At 38.8% G+C, this 20,965-nt stretch overlaps 1 protein-coding gene across 1 annotated transcript in view; it reads right to left on the reverse strand.

Moving 5' to 3' along the window:
- Window positions 1–20,965, reverse strand: part of LOC113126194 (CUB and sushi domain-containing protein 3-like) — a 274,111-nt gene that overhangs the window by 30,871 nt on the left and 222,275 nt on the right. The window contains exons 33-50 of the mRNA XM_026300093.1: window positions 20,803–20,919; window positions 17,317–17,430; window positions 17,132–17,227; window positions 16,549–16,752; window positions 16,151–16,275; window positions 15,633–15,729; window positions 13,400–13,504; window positions 13,188–13,306; window positions 12,532–12,601; window positions 11,829–11,945; window positions 11,413–11,622; window positions 10,245–10,433; window positions 9,176–9,353; window positions 6,004–6,149; window positions 2,539–2,619; window positions 1,831–1,944; window positions 1,519–1,707; window positions 1,083–1,241 (exon numbers count right to left, since the gene is read on the reverse strand). Of these exons, the coding sequence (XP_026155878.1) occupies window positions 1,083–1,241; window positions 1,519–1,707; window positions 1,831–1,944; window positions 2,539–2,619; window positions 6,004–6,149; window positions 9,176–9,353; window positions 10,245–10,433; window positions 11,413–11,622; window positions 11,829–11,945; window positions 12,532–12,601; window positions 13,188–13,306; window positions 13,400–13,504; window positions 15,633–15,729; window positions 16,151–16,275; window positions 16,549–16,752; window positions 17,132–17,227; window positions 17,317–17,430; window positions 20,803–20,919 (2,430 nt within the window). The remainder of the gene's footprint in view (window positions 1–1,082; window positions 1,242–1,518; window positions 1,708–1,830; window positions 1,945–2,538; window positions 2,620–6,003; window positions 6,150–9,175; window positions 9,354–10,244; window positions 10,434–11,412; window positions 11,623–11,828; window positions 11,946–12,531; window positions 12,602–13,187; window positions 13,307–13,399; window positions 13,505–15,632; window positions 15,730–16,150; window positions 16,276–16,548; window positions 16,753–17,131; window positions 17,228–17,316; window positions 17,431–20,802; window positions 20,920–20,965) is intronic.

The following is a 20,965-nucleotide window of genomic DNA, read 5'->3' on the forward strand; positions in this document are numbered from 1 at the left end:
CTGACAATATCTCATCAGATCCAATCTATGTTCTTTACCCTCTAGCATTTTTTTTTTAAGACTGATAACATTAAACTGCAGATTCCAATCACACAAGGGCTTTTTATAATAACATATAAAAAACTCATTGTGCTATAATGACAAAGTTTCTTCTTAAAACAAAGTTGGTGTGTCTTAGTGATGAGAAAAAATATCATTACCATATGAAAATAAAATAGTCATTTTATAATTGAAATCTGAGTGGATTTTATTGCTATAAACTGACCTCATTGTTCAAGCTAAAAAAAGACAATGTTCTTGAAGTTGAACCCTGACATTAGTAGGCGTACAACATATGTTTAACAATACTTGAAGATGCATACATTAATCACAGTTACCAAAGAAGGCTACCGAGCATAAGCATCTTGGGAGGCTTCTCTGCTATTATTCAGCGTATAATTCATCATACAGAACAGTGGTGTTTTAAAGGTTAAAGAAACAGCCTCCTGAGTAGATGGTATGAACTGAAAAGGCAAACTAAACAGGTAATGCTGTCTCCTCCCCTGGAACTGTCAGAGAAAAAATGCCCTTGAATAAAGTACTCAAGCCCCATTACCCAATTGAAGGTGCTTAGTGAACAGCCTAATGTGCAAGACTGTCTAAATGTAAAGCTTGCTGTAAAACAGCATCTGTGCTCATCAAGCTTTCCTTGAATGAATAAAAGTTAAGAACTAACCCACAACACAATTTAGTGAACCACTTAAAGAGACAGACAGAAGCGAGGTAGGAAAAGTATGCTGGAGATGAGGGAAACAAACTGCATAGGTGAAATGAAGTTAATGGTACTGCAAACACATTATTTACTTTTTTTTCCTTGTGTATTACCTGTTCTTCCCACAAAATCGAGACCCTTTCGCAATTCTCCATATGTTTAACAAATTATAATGTATATTTTGACACACCTTAGAGGTGTCATACACCTCCAAGTGTATTTCAAATGACAATGTCCCTTTGTCCTTCTGTCTGTCTCCGTCTACCTCTGTCCTTATTTCCATGCATTAAAATAATATAAAGAAGTAGTAAAATAAAGCTGGGATACATACTTTGGTACTCACCGACATAACGGATTTTGAAGCCCTTCTTGTTTGTGCCATGATCTGAAGACCAACGAACCAGGAACTGGTGACCAGAGGTTGTGAGGTTAAAGGGTGCTGGCAGGTCACCGCTCAGTGTCGCCAGGGTGGGACTGTCAGCTTTAGGTCCTGGGAGCGACCACGGCAAAGTGAGAGGAAAAGGAAGGGGGTCAAAAAATGAATGAGACGGTAAAGATAAACTGTGATTGTGATCAACTGTGTCGTTACTTTCCATTTTGGTGTAATTTATGACTGTATGCTCTGTTTTCCTGTGGTCATTAACGTATTTACATGTATACCTCTGACAGTTTTCTGTTTGGGTGCTTACATGTGGTTTGAACAAATACTGAATTCTTACTAAAAAGTGGATCAGTTTATATGATTGAATGTGTTTTGTTTTTTTTACCATCAAAAATCTCCAGCACATCAAACTCTCGCTCAGTGTGAAAACTTTCAACAGTAATTGTGACGTTGTATCCTTTCTCTACTGTAACGCTCCACGAACACATTTGGAGGTTAGGGTAGCTTTCTGGCCAGCCAGGGCTCAGGATGACACCTGATGAGTCATAGCGCACATCATGTGCGGGGCATTGCACTATGAGCAGAAGATAAAGGAACAGAAATGTTTCTATTAAATGAATACACACAACATTTTCACGTCATCTCTGTGAAATGAATCAAAAACATTTCAACTGCTACTGTGTCAACATAAACATACCTTGGCATGTTGGAGGTGGCGCATCCATCTGCAGCCTTTCTCCAAGGCGACAGGTTAGAATCTCACTGCCAACCAATGAGAACCCAGGATGGCATCTGTACCTGATGATGTCACCTGGCGGCACAAAATCATGGCATGAAGAAGGTGTTTAGAACACAATAACAGCTAACTAGCTACAGTAGCCTGATAGAGATACAAGACTTTATTAAGGGGAAATATTGCACTTCAATACATTTATGTAACAAATTTACTGTAGCTACTAGTTACATTACAAAATGAAATTATATGACTACAAATACATGAGGCTGTACTGTTTATAATAAACTACTAAACAGTAAATAGTGAAATGCTACTCACACATGAATGCATCAGCAGTAATTATATAATTGTATACTGCCATTTGTGTGCTGTGTTTAGCGTTGACATGTGGGTAATAATATTTACACACTTGGGTAACATTGCTATTTGGAGGATATATTCTGTGGTATTGCTACTTTTGCTTTTACTTTTTTCCACCACCCGGAAAATGTGATCAATATCTGAACCAAAAGACACAATTACATCACACAAACATATAACTTAGCAACAATAATTCTTGATTGCAGTCGTGATGATTCTTGTTATCTCGTTGGCAAGTGGAAATGTCGGAGCGTGCATCATCGATCAAAGTGCATTTTTCGAGGCATGGCAGACAAACAGAGAGCTCACCTATCTCCAGCTCTCCATCTTCCATCAGCATGTCAGCACTGGCCACTTCTGGAGGAGGCTGACAAACCCTTAATTGGTAGGCTAGGAGAACAGTCACAGCAGAGAGGAGGAGAGAGGACAAAGAGAGGGACATTATGTAAGGATCTGTGAAAAGAAATGCAGCAGGTAAACCTATTCATGCAAAAATGTAAACTTTTCCCATGCTGGATGCTGGTAATAAGACACCTTCTTTAATACAAAATCTAAAATATAACTTGTTGGACTACCTGCACTGCTGTGTACTGTAGTTGTCTGTGCCAGTAGTGTTATAGTGAGCAACCAAACACTGACACAACCTGTTTCCTGTTTATTTTATTTAATCTTGGATGTATCAGTTTAACTTCACTTTTAAGTTCAGATGGTCAGGTCAGCAAAGCATGGAAGCAAAACCAGACTGGCAACACAGAGCAGTGCCTTGAATCATAAAAAGGAACTGACTTCAGAGCTACAGAGCTGAAGGCTGTAATCAATATGACTGCATGGCCATAGATCACTCACTAACAGAGAAAGAGAGAGAGAGACAGAAAACACAGAGGGAGAGAGAAGCAGTGAGGGCTGAGGGCTATAAGTCAGGATGAAATTGACTATGAAAATGAGACCTGCCAATAGTATCTGCGGCTCTCATGCATATCAAAGCCCTGTGGTCTGTGTGTGTGTGTGTGTGTGTGTTTGCCAGTATGTGTATGCATGACTCAGTATGTGCATGTGTATGTTTGCGTGCGCACCAGTGTCTATGCTTTTGTGCATGAGATGAGAGGATCACTGTGAGCAGTCATTGATCTCACTAAGCTCCAAGAGCATTTTTATGGCTACTTCCACATTCATGTCACATCAGCTTTCTCAGTCTCATGTCCATGACAACATTATCCACCACTGTATGGACCTCATCTCTGTATGGGAGGGCTGACATTCAGAACCTTGACTGAGAGATAAATAAACAGGGGGACAATGACATAGATAAACATCCCCAAACAGTGGATTGATGCTTCCTTTGGGGTTTATTTGGCATTTCAAACCAAAACTGCACTTTAGCGGAGGTCTCAGATGCATAGTGTGACATTCTGAATTTCAGTTGCGTCACTGAAGGACATTGACGGAAACTTTGTCCCTTATTGTCACAAGTTCCTGCTGAATAAATTCTATTAGGAGTGGTGCCTATTCATCCTGTATTAATTAACTGAAAATTTCAATCTTATCAAAGTCAAACAGGGTGTCCCATTCACTCACATTCTGGCTTCCTAACTTTAATTCTTAAGTCTTTCTCATCTTCTCATTATAGAAATTACTAATACTAATACAACCACTGCTTATAACCACAACGGCCATATGTCATTCCCTCTACCTCTTATCCATCTTTTCTGTTGCTCTCTGCTGAACATCTTCCATTAATGCAGAAATTGAAAACAGACTTGAATCTATCAGATGGTATTGTTCCTGTGTAAGTGTGACAGCTGAGAGTTAAAATGGACTTCATTAACAACCTTCATCTGTCTGAAAAAGGGAAGTCTGCTCAAAAACACAACTTGACATGCTTTCGCTAAAGGGCAATGAACAGAAACCTTTGAAAATAAGCAAATATAAGAGGAGCAGTGTACATATATAGATGCTTCTGTGTGTGTGTGAGAGAGAGAATGACAAACTGTGTTGTTAAAAAGAGTAAAGAAAACTAGACTCATTAGAAATCACTGTCAAATGAAAACTTCATCAAGCTTTTGAGGCACGAAACAATTCTGGCATAGATGAGGAATAGAACTAGCATTTCTTTACTGTCTAGTGAAAACCTTGCATTAGAAAAACAGGAATGTAGATTGCTGACAATCCATTATAATGGCTGACATGTTAACTACTTTCTCAACCCTTTCGAAAATCATGTCATCTTGGAACAGTGACAGCAGCAATTCATTTAAATGCACAAAATCAGGCTTTGTGACATAATGACATGTAAGACATATCTACTTAATACACTAGATGGTACACATGATAATGAGCAAGAATACATAATAAATGTAACAGAAACACTACATTTAACATTTACATTTTAAATAAAATGGAAAAATGGAAAGAAATACTGTTTTAATTAAACACACACACACACACACTAACACAAAAAACATTATTACTTGGACAGAACACACTTTTTAGCCATTAACATGTAATCTTTCAAACCTTCGATTCAAAAAAAGGAAAGAATGACACCATAATTGAATAGTGGATGACGATAGTGGATGGATACATAAAAAGAAGACTAGGTCCAAAGTGTCTAAAGATTGATGTTAGCAGGCAGACAGGCGAAACAAGCAGAGAAAAGATGACTGAGCTTTTCATCTTAAACAGCAGTTCAAAACAAAAGGAAATCTAAGTTCACTGAAGGACCACAGCAAAAGATTGAAATGAAATGAAAAACTGAATGGCACAGACAGTTTTGACATGGACAGAGAGCAGTAAAAACACAATCTCCACAACTCTGTATCTGTGTGTAACACAGATACAAAAAAGAAACTTCAAAAAGACTTAATAACTACAAACCTTCACTGAGATCAATTTTTCAGGCAAGTCTCTTAGTCTAATTATATTGAACAAGGTTCATACTTTTTATACTAAAATTACGAATAAGTTGCATGACTACACAATCACTAAAGCAAAAACAGTTTTTCAATTAGGAGGTTACAGTCAAAGATGAAGACAAAACTGGATTCAAAAAAATGATCAAACCACCTGCTCACATACTGTATCCACTGCTAAAGGTTGATAAGCAAACACCCAACTGTTCATTATCTACAACCTAGATGTTAATCACATATCCAACACTTTTCTTTATGCAGGTATTTTATGACTAACTTCTCTGTAAGACCAATTACTGTCACTTAAAATAAGTGGAAATATACAGTAGCAGGAAGAGTGGCGCTCAGATCCACTTCAATACTCTCATAGTTATTAAAATCTATGGGGTATTGAAGACTAAAATGGTCAACAATTTCAAAGAAGACCTTTCCACAGTGCACCAAATACCAAATCAGTCCATAGAATAAAAACAATCATTAGCACCACTGTGTCGATACACTATATAATTACTGTGGTAGGATGTGACAAAGATGCAGGCTTCAATCAGAGAATGAAAACTTTCGGTGGAAGACTGAACTTTATGAGTCAGAATAAGTCAAAGAAAGCAGGTCTGAGTGGAACTTAATGAGGATGAAGTTGAAGAGAACAGAACGCAAACAGATCGATGCCGTCACTGCAGCTGCAACTAATGACGGCATCATGGTTTTGCCGCTATACTACAGGAAAACAAAGGCAGCTGCAGAGAAAACAGTTGAGAACGGTATTTGTACCTCAACATACACAATCAAATAATGTATAGGACTTACACAGCCAAACATATGATCACCAGCTCTGTGACAACTTTAATAATAACCACTGTCTCACCATGGTAGCTTAACACAAAGAAGCCAGCTCCAGAGAAGTCCGAGTGGAATTTGATGAGGATGATGTTGGAGGTCGAGTAGACCGACTCCAAAGCTGTGTTCCCACTAAACTGGCCAATCTGAGGGGATGACTGGTCTGGACCATCCCTGAGGAGAAACAATGAGAAAACATGTTACACAGGGGGTACTAAGAGAATAAAGACACATAAACGAATTAACTTTATCTTTCTTTATTGAACAGTAAGAGAGAGAAGTCAACCTAAAACATAATTTTGGTCATTTATTGCAGTCATTTCTGACAGTTAAATGGTTATTTGTGAACATGAAATGGCTCTCCTGGGGCTAGAAACAAAGACAGAAGAGACTTGACAATATTTATGAGAGAAAACCAAGAGCTGCTCCATTGACTGCAAATGAAAACGGACTTTGCAGTCCCTTTTTTTTTTTTTTTTTTTGCATAGCTCTGGCTCTCTCACTTATTCTTGCTTTGGGATGTTCAAGTTCATAAATATTGATTGAACTGCCATCAGATCACATAATAATAACAAATGTGAATCATGGTGTAGACTTGGCTTTAGTTTTGTCACTAATATCGGTCTGGCATCCATGAAAAGTTACACACTTGCTGCAGAAGGCAGACAGGAAGTTATCAAGTTGTGAAATGGCAGGTCAGGCTCTCAGTAAAATGTTGCAAGCATAATTCACCTTTAATGACAGGACCACCATCTGTCAGACTGGGACTAACCAATAGCGGGCTCATTATCAGTGATTAAAAAGTATCATCATGAAGTTAAATGAAATGATTATTTCCTGCTGTTAAGTGTTTTTGGATGGGGCCAATTATACCTGTCAGGTTAAGTAAGGAATCGCCTCCTTCTCTGGGTGGGTGGCTCAGATCATCAGAGCAGTGCCATTCACTGCCTTTTATTGCTGATTACTGCTGATGCTCACTCACTAACAATTACAAGTGCATTACGGCAACATATACACTGCACAGAAGCCTCTACTGTGTGAGGTAGCACAACACAAGGTAACATACTTGACATGTAGGGTAATTCTTATGATGAAGTCCTGTAGTAAGCCTCCCAGTATGAGACCAATTAGCAGACTGGCTGTCAGGTTGGATGGCGCCGGACTGAGAAGACCGCTGTGAAAATCACACCTTTACCACTGACACTGTGCTCTCTACGGGGAGCCAACGTTGTGGCTGTGCGACTGAGATTGTGGGTTTTTATGTTGTGTGTTTGTGTCGTTGCTTTTTGTGAGTTCAGCGGTTTTGCCACTCTTACAACTGACAGCAGGGTCAGGAACATGCTGTGTGACCAATTCATGGAATTCACAGACTCGACTGTGGGTGGACAGCACACGGCTCCACGGTGTTATGGTGTTTGGTGTGCAAAAGGTAGGTTGGATATTGCAGTTCAGAGCTACATTTATACACTAAAGACATTTATACACTAAAAAAGCCATGCCTCAAAAGCTGAGGAAAACAAACTGCTGCCCTTGACAGTGTTTGCACAAATAAAAAGTTGCCATGTGCAGCTAAAAGCAAACCAAATCCTACAAAAATAAAACTCGCAATAATTTTGATAGCTGATAGATAAAAAATAATAATAATAATAAAGAGTAATACAATTATTATCAGTTGCTGCTCTTCATGGGGGAATTTTCTGTTGCTAGCCATGGCTGAGAGACTGTAATATTATTTCAAAACTAGTACAGAAAACCACAATATTTTTCATATCTGATGGGAGAAGCAGCCAGACAGTTGTAAATAAACATTCGGATTGCTGTTGGTCACGATACTTTACTGGGTCCTGACAGTTTAGGTGGTCCATTCGGCAGAGACCCACATTTTTGCAACTAAAGCAGAACCCTCTAAGGTAAAGTTTTCCCAGTGGTAAACTAGACTTAACTGGAAACTCGATCAAATAGTCGTAGGTGTCATAGTTGCTGACCTCAGGTCTCTTGATGGGATCGTTCATTCAGGCAGAAAATAAGAGCAGTCTTTTAAGCCTACAACGCTCGACTTTTTGGCGTACCTGCCTTCCTCTGGGGGCAGGAGTAACATTTGTGAGTCATCCAGGTACGTGTTGAGATAAGGTACATTGTGTTGCCAGAGTTTCCCAAAAGATAACAACCTTTTTATTTATAATAAATTTAGAGCTTGCTGTGAGCTGGGAAAACAGCCAAACCTGGAATTCTGGAAGGCTGTCATGATGACAAGCTGACAAAAAACACAAGACAGACATTTGGTCCTTCTGTATTGGTCTAAAAATACACAATCTGCGAGGGAATGTATCACCAGCAAACTATGTCTTACCCTGCTGGTGTAATGCTTTCTCCGTGTAGCCCTGCCTCCCCATGTCTGTGTGCCAAGTGACGCTTCTAAACTGTTGACGTTGCACCCTGCTGTCTATTTATTGGAAACAGGCTTTAGCTTTAGAGAATGAGTAGAAGCATGGCAACCATAGAAATAGACTGTACAGTCTATTTATGGTTCTGCTGCCACCTTGCACCTGCAGATAGTTATGTAGCATGGTATCTAAGCAGCATTTAAACATCTGCATTGACAAAATGTCTGCTGTTGCCAATGGCTGCTTTGCTAAAGAAGAATAATGAAGAGAGAAGTCAAGGTTGGGCAGGTAGGGAGACAAAGATATATGCAACATATAAGACCAACTGAAAAATAGTGCAGTAACAGAAGGAAGGAGAGAAAGACTTATGGATGTAGAGGAACAGGCAAGAAAACATGACAATAGGGAAATTATTTCAGAGTAACTTTATATTCAAGGGGAGATGTCTGTAGTCATAGTAACCCTCGCAGGAATTTAGCCAATTAGTGGCCAGCTCTGAAAAGATGTTAAAGAGCTTGACATCCTGGTTGAGAAACAAAGAGGGAGAGAGAGAGAGAGAGACAGAGCGAGAGTGACAGAGAGAGAGAGAGAGAGAGACAGAGCAAGAGTGAGAGAGAGAGTGAGTGTGTGTTTGTGTGTAGCAGAAGTTGCCCAAATAGGTGGAACAAATTAATTTGCTCTTCAGTCAAACAGAAAAAAAATGCTTTGTGAAGTAAACAGCAAAAGATATATTAGCACTTAATACACTGTGTCAGTTAGAAAACAGAGTAAATATATGGGAAAAACAAAGAAGAGTATATAACCAAATACACTTACCAGACGGTAATGTAGTCATATATAGGCTCAGTGCTCAGTACAGTAAAGTTGATGTAAATCCCATGTCCGGGAGGAACTCTAACACTCCACACACAATCCTGGAAGTTGGGGTATTCCTCAGGGTGACCAGGAGAGTAAATGGTCCCATTCAATGATGTGATGTTACCACCACAGAGAGCTGTGAGATAAAATATTAACAGAATTATCCTTAATAAATTACGAGCAATGACTATTACCATAGTGAAGCTTTAGTAATTGTCTGGATATGTCTGGATGACTGAGACGGGACTTGTCTCTATCAGTAATATAATGACCACTGGGCAACAGCCTAATACCTTTAATAAATTATTCTTATTCCACTTCTGCAGCTCATGTATTCCTCAGAAGTAACGGGCTGCTCATCGGTGATGTAATGTTACCACTGGTGAGAACTATAAAACTGAATATTCACAGTTTTCCAAATAAAGGCTCATTGGATAAAAGTTCACTCTAAAGTCTAGTATTAAACTAAAATTTAAAAAAGCTAATTAAATGATGTGAAGTGACTGGTTATAATATTAGAATAATGGATTTTAATTATATAATTTCACTTTCAAATTAACCAGAACTGTGTGACAAAAACATGCCTGGCATCTTTCTAATTGTTTCCAGATGTTTTGTATCCATATCACTACCGTATTCAATATACTGCAGAACAATTTAATTGTTTTTCTGCTGAGCTACTTAGCTCCCAGTACAACAGTTTGTACCAACAGTTGTGTTATTCTGCTTACTTTAAGAAAGCAGTCTTGGCAGGTATGAAAGCAATAATTTACACACAAGAGAGCTACAGCAAGGAGTAAGATAACTCACTTTTATAATAGAGCAATACTTCATCACAATCAGGAAAGCAACAATATGAATAATTACCAATATTTACCCCAACAATGAAATCAACATCAAAATGCTATTTCAGAAGCATTTACAAGTGAGGGTGTTGTCAGGATGGCCAAAGGGAATACAAAGCCTCAAGTCTAAGTTAGTCCAAAGAAAAATACCAACAGGTACATGGTTAACTTCTTTGAATTACCTTCGCATCGTGGTAGCGGGTGGTTCCAGGTCCTGCTGATTCCATGTAAACATGTGAGTGAAGCCTCTCCAATCAGAGAATATCCAGGCAGACATTCAAACGACACCGTCATCCCAACACTAAAATCTGTGCCAATCACGATGCCGTTTCGAAATGGCCGAGGGTCTGGACAACTCTGGAGCTGGTAGGCTGCAGAGATAATAATCCATCTCAGATTAGTCAAGGAAAACCGCTATGAACATCTGGCAAATGGTGTGCACTCTGCCCTAAACTACTGTGAATACTTGAAATGATATTTCACTTCCTGCTTAGAAATTTTGTTATTATTAATTTCAATGCAACGCTCAAAAACGAACTCATAAATCCTATGGTTTATTTAGGAATATAAAAGACCAACTGCAATCTGCAGATGTTTTCTAAAATAACACTGAAATATGAAATGCAGCTGCGCACTATTAGGTTCTCGCACACTAAATGAAGTTCTTGTCAAGGGTATCATGCATCAAACTTGACCTTCTGATGTTGCCAAAATACTTTCACTACTCACTATTAAATCTGATCAATCTGCCATTCAAGCAACATCGAGATAGTCGATGTTACAAGATTCTAAGGTTTGCATTACTAAAAACAGACAAACCTCTGTAGCAATATTACAGGTGAAAATGTTAAGACTGCTAGTATTCACATTTGTTCTGTATTAAAACACTTCAGCAGTACCACTTGATGAGATAAAAGGTATTATTCAACAGCCACTGTAATTTGCACATTAGTCATTAATGGGAATTAGTCATAACAAATTTAGGCTATCTAGAAAATTTGTCATAATACATATACGACTGCACAAAATCTTTTTAGTGCCAGATAGAATAAATATAAAACTCTACTAATAACTTAAATTAATCCAAAATGTAGACCTGTGTGCACCTTGTAATTTTTGGCAAGTGCTTTAGAAATCAAGAAGTGTTTTTGGCATCTGAAAAAAAATACATTATTTTGTTGTTAGTCACTCTTAAGAAATAAAGTCGCAGGCACAGAGTTGGATAAATCTAAAACCACACTGGAAACAGTTGAAGCAGGCAACGCAGGCAGATGTTTGCTCTTCTTTTGTTTGCTTAGCAAATCTGAGTTAAAAAGATGTTTGAGAGAAACTTGTAAGAACAACATTTACCTTGATACGTGATGTGGAACCCAGGTTTGTTTTGTGAATAGTCACTGTGGAAAAAAAAGCTAGTCTGGTGCGTGGTGCTGAATAGAGGTTTGGGGGTGACTGGACCACTGAACCGGTCGATGACCGAGCCAGTTTCCAGTGTTCCGCTGCGGATCTCCAGGTAATCATGGATTGCTTCAGTGGAGAAGTTCAGAAACTGGAGATGGATGCCTGAAAAAAAATAGTTTTTGCATTTACACTAATCAACAAAACAGAGAGAGAAGCCAGGAATAACCCTAATGTGTGATGACTGAAAATGCTTCTTGATGTTTTATCATGGATAAAGGTATCCAACACTGACTGAGTGGCTATAAAACAGAATAGCAACACGCTACATATATTTCTCACTCAAGTAAAAAAAGTTGTCTGTTTCTTACCGAAGCCGACAGGTAGGTTGACTGTCCATGTGCAGTCTAATCCACTAGGGTAGTTACCAGGGTAACCGGGACTTAGAATCACTCCGCTTACATCTGTCATAGACCCACCACACTGGGCTGGAGTCACATACATACACACACATTAACATACAGACATGCACGTACACAACACAGAAATAGAGAAAGGGGAACAGCGGCTCAGTGTTGAAAGCAGCACATCAAAAGCAAGAGGCTGACCTTACCGAGCACAGCCGACATGCTTCTTCTTTTCAGAGATATTGCTACTGGCTGGACACTTCAGTGTCTTCAACCTGGCATGTTGCATCATTTTGTATAAAACATTAACATTCTGAGTCTTTAATAAATACCCTTCTTGAATAAATTAGCATTCTCAGAGTAGAAATGTGTCCAGGTCTTGTTTCCTCTAGTTTGCCTCAGTGAATGCCGATGCTTTGGCGCACCGTGCATGTTTATGGCAGAGTCTGGCATAGCTTTGCATCAGTTTAAAAGCCTAATCATATTCAGTGCATAACCTTAAATAATCAGCTCATCACAGAACAGTAAACTGATCAAACAGCTCATCTGAAGGCAATTGAGATGGAGTGAGAAGTCAGTGGATGCTTGCATCTGCAACAAGTTCTGCATGTATATCACAATTTCCAGGCCTGTGTGTGTGTGTGTGTGTATGCATGTGTGTATGTACCAAGGCATAGCGGTACAGGATAGTTCCATCTTCTAACAGGTCCAGGCATGCAGGTGATATGGGCATTGCCCTTGAAATGTAAATGAAAACACAATATTATTATTATGCAGTTGATAATATGTTAGACAACATCAACATAGATAAGCATTAAATCATTGGGTTTTAAATAATAGTCATGATTGTAAACAACAAGACATCTGTATTAATACTGTGTAGCTGTAAATTAAGCATGAGGAAGGCAGACCTCCATTGCAGCTGTACTGTATAATGTACAGAACACACCAGAGACATGCATTATTCAGGAGTTGTGCATAACACGCCAGAGATGTATGTTTAGTAAGAGAAAGAGCTTGGAAAAACACCCAAGAGTGGGATTTCCTTCTGATTCACAGTTTAAATACTTCTTGGTTTGTGCAGCCAGGGGATTTACAAAAGTGAATGGCGGTTCATCAGAGAAACTGTGCAGCCTTTAATTTTACATACATTTCAGGCAGTCGGTTTGCATTAAAAAAGATTCAACTTGTAGTGTATGTATGTGTTCTGTGTTTTCTGAACTATCCTTCAATTCCTCGTAATCCCACTGTATACTGTCCTAGTTAGAACGGACAGAGAAAGACGCAGAATTTATGTGCATGGAGCACAGGTTGTATTTGTACCTGCAGGGAATATCCTTGTTCACATGAGAACTGGACAACGTCTCCGACCATAAATCTGTCTCCTTGTCTAATTCCATAGTTTGGAGTCTGAGGCTCTGGACATGACTCCAGACCAATAGCTGAAATGAATTAGAAAATGTCAAACATTGTTATGAAAGTTTCAGTATTGATATAGTCCATAGGCCAAACATAAAACAGAAAAAAAGTGGCACCTGTATATTCCAGGTGAAAACCAGCAGCTGAGACACTAATATCAGAGCTGAAGCTGAGATAGAGGTTGTTAGATGTACTATTCAGGAGAGGGGGGATCGTGGTGCCTGAACACAGGGAGAGAGACAGACCACCATGGTTATATTTTTTCACTATTAAACTGAGGCTTGAAAGCAAATGATCTTAGTTATCTGAAAGCAATGGAAACACAAAAGACAATTCTACATTCTACATCAACTTTTTTTTGTTTTATTTTTTTATGAAGTGCTCTGAAAAGATGGAGAATATTATTTTTATGTGACACATCTCTTATTTTAAACTACATTTCAAATGTTGGCTTGACCTACTTGGTGTAGCAAGGGAATGTGTAAAGTACACTTTCTGCATTGCTGAACTGGCACAGTGCAACTGTGTAATTCTTTCAGGGCCATTCAGAATAACATATTAGATAATGTACTATAATGTAAAGGAATATTAATCTACTCCCAGTCTTTATCAATGGACATGTCATTAGTTAGTTTGTGCAGTTTGGAGATGCAACAGGGGTAACAACATCTTCTGGTATTATTCACTTGTTGAGTTCTTTCCAAAACTCAAATGGGAGGAGAGCAAAGCATTAATCTTATTTGACTTAGATGTTGTTTTATGTTCAGTCGCACGAGTGTCAGCAAAAGTTACAGAGACATTCCTCTCAAACTGTGAATTAGGCCAACGGGTGTGATTGGCTGCCTGTTGTGGGGGAAATTAATTAGCAAGTTTTGTACAGTCTGTGGATCTCCAACTGGTTGTGTTCACAATGCAGAAAAAATCTCATTCATTATCATGATACAAAATAAAAAATGATTTTCTCCCTAATAATAAATGATGAATGATGAAAGATAATTAACTGCATGGATTTAACCATAATAGTTATTTGGGAATGTATGACAGTGTTAATTAACAGTTGTAATTTACCCCATTAAAAAGTTTCATCATTGCCCTGAACGTATTTACTCATTAACAATTTTCTTACACAGAAATGGAATCACTGTCATGGTCATGCATTTGCCTGTTCTATAACATAATCAATCATCCGGTTGGACATAAAGATGTCAAGACCTTCCATCGATTATTTCACACAAGCAGCAGATAACCAGACAACCTTGGCTCCCTAAATGTAGCATTTGTATCCCCAGTAGATGCCGACTCCCCCCTTGGACAGCTGCATGAATTACACAAGTGAATGCGTCCAGAGAAATGGTTCACCCAGACTGAGCACATTTTTTTTCGGTGAAAATGAGCTGTGGGAGCACTGGAGCAGAGGAGCTTCCATTGCAGACTCAACGGACATCGACCAGGAACACAAATGGCACGCTAATGTACAACATTCTTTTTTTTTTTTGGTACTATGTCGTGTTCACTGTTTGATCTTACAGAAACAGAGAAGCAAAGGGAACTGTAGACTGAAGTGAAATCTTAAAATCTTACACAAAAACAAATATCATGTTATATATGTATTTCTATGAGCCACAGTTTTTCTCTTGCTATTCCTATTAAAGAGAACATGAACACAGAACTTAAAACACATTTAGAAAAATAAGTTATTGTGTTGTTTTGGAATTCATATGTTTTCAACAGAACATGTCTTATGTTGCTGAGGAATTGCTATTCATAGCAGAGAAATTAGGGCATAAGAGGATCAGTTAGTTGTACGACAGAAATTTCTCATATGTCTGTCAAGGAATTACAGATGCACAAGCAGGTGTCAGTGAGTGTGCGCAGCATCTTATATGTCTCACAGAATCATAATATGAAATATATTTCTGACTCTACTGCATTTCACTTTTTAGCTCTATATGTGATCAGGCAACAAACTGAAGAAATCTTACTTAATTTGTACATATTATATTACAGGGACCATATTTTTTAATTTCTCCCTGTTATGCTCAAATCTAATCATATCAGCCACTAACCTGTTCAGCTGCGACAGCTCTTTCTTAATTAAGGGATGCTGGATGCTCTTCAGTTGTGTCTTCTTGCTTATCAAATTAACTATAGCTATCGAAATTGTCACAGTGCTATTCTGAAGTCTATGACTCAATTTGAGAGTTATTTAAAACAGCTGGCAACAAACTGTGTCCTATGCTACGACTAAAATAACTCTTAAGTTTCTCTTAACGCGGCGCAGCTTGACTTAACCACTGTCATTTGGCATATTACTGTCCGGCAAGCAAGAACACCAAGCAAACAGTTTACCAGAGTAGCTGCCCAGTCTTGGTGCATGGTTGTCAGCACCATCATAAAAATCCAGTGAGTCCCAGTTATGCTCAGTGGCAAAACTCACAACTTGTATCTGCAGACAAGAAAAACGACAAAAGACAAGAAAAGCAGATAAGAAGAGAAATTAATTTTATTACCAAAAAAGCTATTCATTAATTAATGTTAACGCAGACTCATAACAAGCAGGCTGATTTGATGAGATGTAGTGAAATATTAGAGAAAAAAAAAGTAATGTTTCTAGGTATCATGTATATTTAGGAGACTCCATTTTGGGCCTGTGCCTTTGTACTTGTCCGTGAGAGCAGTTTAGCTTACACGCCATGAGGCATTATCTTTCCTGATTAGATCGTATCAGGTTAGATGGTCCCTCTCTCACAAACCATCTATCCATTAATCCATATAATAATATCTTATCTTTCCTGACATCCCGCCTGCTCAGCTTTTAAGCCAATGATACATAGGTCAGCCAGAAAACAGGGTGCGGCAGGCACTACCTGTATTCCAGCCCCTTCTGGAACAGAGACCTTCCACACACAGTTCTGGTTGTTGTCGTAGGGCTCTGGATATCCAGGCGACAGGATGGTCCCACGACGAGAGGTCAACACACCCCCGCAGGGTACTGAGAGAGAGAAGAGTGAGTTGACATGGAGAGCAAAAGGCAGCAGGGGAGAAAGAAAAACAGAGGCAAAAGCAACACGTCTTCCCATAGCAGAGAAAGCATCTATCAACTGTCCGCAATAGATAGGTGTAGAATTTAGACACATTGAAACATGGTCTGCATTTCTATTCTCTATATTTCTTTTTTTTCAGTGAAGCAGTAAATCTGCGGCTGTTTGATACTGCAGTCTGAATAGAATTTTGTCGTGTTGCTTACATCTGGGTTTATATTTACCTATACATGTTGGCAGGGTGTCATTCCACTGTGCCAGGTTGTCTGGGACACTGTCACACCGTATGGCAGTAGAGCCGTGCAGAATGTAACCAGGATTGCACTCAAACTGCACCAAAGAGCCAACGGCAAAGTCATTGCCGAGACGTTTCCCAAATCGTGGCTCAGGGACTGAACTGCACTGGGTGGAGCTGGTCCGAGGTACAGCTGAACAAAAAAGGAAAAGCGTACAAACATTAAAAAATATTAGTATCAACAAGTATAGCAGTTTACTGTTATTGGTGCTTATCTTGGCCTTTACACATATTTTATCTCAATGTGATCTTTAAATACAGAAAAAAACGTAAAAAATAAACTGTGGAATTGTGTGTAAAATAGCCAATTAATGAAATAAAAGAGATAACCTATAGTTTTCCATAGGCCTCCAAAGTCACAGTTTAGAGGTATTGGCCACCTACACAAACACAAACCCTACTGCTATTTTAGATACATTTGTATAAACAAAGTATTCAAGCAGTCAATTTGTCTCAACATATAGTCATCACAAGTATGATATAACAACTTTGGCTACTTGTGATTTTCTGACCTTGATAGACAAAGTGGAATCCCTTTGCAGTTTCTGGTCCAACCGTCGTAAATTTAATGGTGATCTGGTTTCCCGAGCTCAGAGGGAGAGACTCACCTAAACAGTCAGAAAAGGAGAAAAAAGTTTCTGCCCGCTCTATGCTACTATCCATATTTCAGTCCATCCCTGCTTCCCTCCATCCTTACCAGAGTGGGACCCAGAGAGAGACGACAGTAGTGTGTTTTGTTGAGTGGGACCATCGTAGATTTCTACCACATCATTTAGAGATGTTTGGAATAACACAAACTGGCCAAAGAGGACTGGGGGCAAGAAGGGAAAAAAGACAAAGAGATGAGTGAACCACATTTGAACAGTGGGAAGTGATTATTATTTCATGCCACTGTCTGTGCCTGACCTTTCAGTGATAAAATTAACCTGTTACACCTCATTTAAATTTTATTAAGCTGAAGTGTCAACTTCTATTTGAAGCCAGCTATTGGAACAAAATCACATATCTGGACATTTAATAGTCAAAACATCAAATTATCTTCACTGTGCAGCAGTTCAACCCACCACACCTCATCGACTGGCTGAGATATATCAATGTTGTCAGCTCCTGCAAAGCTACTGCTCAAAAAAACGGACTTATAATTTTGTCAACTTAGGACATAATTTACATGGTTTACACTAGGTCAAAATCAATCCTATGCTGCCCAGCAAGAAACAATTTGAAAACTGGACCAGTAATTACACAGTTATGCAGTTTGAAGACCATTTGGTTTACTTTGCTTAGATTATGATGGAGGGTAAAAACACTGCTGTAATAGCAGAGAATTTGACAGTGCAGCTGTAGTGGAAGGAAACACTGGAGGGCCCCTGGAGGCCTGAGGCCCTGTATTTGCTCACATAATAAAATTCCTTCTGTCTTGAATGATCACTGTGTCTTCAAACCAATCATAAGTCCTCTTAAGATGCAAACCTATAGGTGGTTGTTGTATTGAAAATATGTCTATTTCTGCACAAAAAAAGTCTCTTAGGATAAATTACATATATTTCAGCCTAAGCAAGGTCTCTACCTGACTATACACACATTCAAAGATCACCTCTCTACCTCTCCCTCCTCTCCCGTTCCTTTCCCCAAAGGAAGAAGTGTCGAGGCTTAAATCTGAACACTGCTAAGAATATTCAGCTATAAGAAGGCCGATGGTCACAATGTATGAGGCTGCTTCTGTCTGGTGAATGCTTTTAAAGCATGAACCACATTTTGCTAAAACATTGCTCTGACTCCAAAGATATCCTGTTTGCTGTCATGTAAAACCTGTAATAACAATGAGAAGCAATACAAATACAAAACATCGGATTTCCAATTGGCACTGAATTGTCCTCATAGGTGTGAAAGAGAAATCTGACTAGAAAACAAATCATCATGAACTACCTTAACTCGATAAGGCAGATGGCTCTTGTATATCACAGCCCTGTCCTGGGGCCTTACATAAGGATGTGCATAGTGACAGGGTGTTGAGTGGACATAAAGAATGACAAGACTCCACTAGTCAGCAGAAATAGTTAAAAGTTCCCACTGTGTATAGATTTTAAGGAAATCAGAGCGATTAAGGTTTCCATCACTCCTCGCTGTAATATCGACATATTGAAGAGCAGGTGGAGGAGCTCACAGCTGAAACCGCTTTGAAACTGTGCAGATTTCAGGAAGACACACACACACACACACACACACACACACACACACACACACACACACGCACACACACCACTGTTCACATACACAGAGTCATAAAGCATCAGTGCACACAGGGAATATCTTACACAATGGATTTTCATTCAAACTCACACTCACTGGCAGTGAAATCCGTCTGTACTGCCAGCATGTGCACCCAGATGTTGTCCAGACTGTACTGTATATGTCCAACAAAATTCAAATCAATCCACTGGACTTATAATCAAATGATCAAATAAAAATGCTTCATGTTCATTTGAAAGGCTCCTTCAGCTCTTGAATTTGGATGGAGAAAACCTGGGCATTGATCCCCATGAAGCTGCCATGCCTCCTGATGGGCTCCCTGAGTGGGTGTCCTCAGTCACATCCTCATTCAACAGGAGGTATGGCATCTCCACAGGGATAAATGCCAATGGTTTTCCCTCACCTGCTGCTGAAAGTGAAGGAGCCATTTGTGTGGACATGGATACTTCAACCACTGATTTCAGCTTCTCTGATCACGATGCAGATTTGATAGCACAGTTATTGCAACCTTGAGTCTATAACCTTCAATTGCTGTAAGATCATTAATTATAGACACTTATTTTTATGTGAATGGCAGCTGCTTAAAATATGGGCATGTTGTAACGCTCTGCAACTTAGCAACACAACCCCTGTCTCGTTGCGTAGGAGGTTTAGGGAGGCTCTCTGTGTGTCTTACACAATATGTAGGCCAACCAAATTTTAGCTCCACTCAGTCAAAATGCCCACATGGAGCTGACACTCCACTACCCATATAGAATGAGACAGCAACCATCAACAGCCTCAGGGAAAGCAGCTACTTATTCATAATGCCACAGGCCATAATTGGACATCATATCCATCAGTTACTGATTGTTTGTAAAAGCTCAAGTCAGACCCAATGAGCCAACCTATAATTAAGATGTCAATATGTGGTATAGTGAACAGATACTGGAGACAAAAATGTAAATTTGCCTTTTGAAATTAATTGATATTGATACTTTTACACTAGAGATACACAATGACGGCAGTTCAGCTACTTATTTTTTTTTTATCTTTCAACCATATCTGCTGAGAAAGCCAATGTCAAACTATTTCCAAGGTCAAAAATAAATGTAATTTTTTGCTGAGATGGAGAAGTCCTATAAGATCACATCAGCTGCTGCTACCTTGTATGCTCACCAAACCAGCTCCATCACACCTGTTTAAACTGCAATAGTTCATGGGGATATGATAAAAAAAAAGCTAATAACAGGATCCTGAGTTAAAACGGCTGTTTGAATTTTGTACATTTAATGTTTTATTCAAGGGATTTTCAAGGATATTGAGTGTGAACATAATAAGGATATAGTAAATGCTCCAGAACACAATATTAATAAATGTGGTAATAATCAGTAACATTCATTTTTCCAAGACCCCTCCTCTTCTACAAAGGATCCCAGATTCCCAACACAGTCTCACTTAATGTAAAGAATGTTCTACAGTATTCATAATATTCATAGGATGCAGTTATACCTGGCTTAAAAATCAACTGATCAAATGTGACACATTATTAAATGGCACTTCACTTATGAAACCCTGATCTGCAATCAAACACACGGGTAGCGAACATCTTTGATCATGTGTAATATCTCTACTAGTTTTTAATTTTTGTTTTTAAAAAAAAGAGCCAGAGTCCTTCTGGGAGATCTAGGATGTCCCTATTTAAAACCACGCACATTTTAGTGTCACTTTCTTTCACTGAGGAAAAAACATAAAAGAATTCATGTCAAGGACAATTGCGATCACAGATTTAATTCTCGACTGATGTCTATTCACTTCCTCCTTCACCTCGCTCTACACACTTGCATTTTAATTTTTTTCATAGATAAATTAGTTTAATTATTTTTATTTACTTTTTATTGAAATGAAATACGGGAATTATAACAAGCAATACTTTCTGTGTGCATGGACTTACCAAACTCTCTAGGTACAGATATGGAGTAGACACAAGTCTGTCCAGAAGTGTAGTTTCTGGGAAAGTTTGGAGATAAAACAGTCCCTTCTGATCCTGTAGAACGACTTCCACAGGGAGCTGGAGAGAAAACATACACATGCATGTGTAAAAACACAACAAAAAG

Source organism: Mastacembelus armatus, chromosome 11 (assembly GCF_900324485.2).
Source record: "Mastacembelus armatus chromosome 11, fMasArm1.2, whole genome shotgun sequence".
Taxonomy (NCBI): Eukaryota; Metazoa; Chordata; class Actinopteri; order Synbranchiformes; family Mastacembelidae; genus Mastacembelus; species Mastacembelus armatus.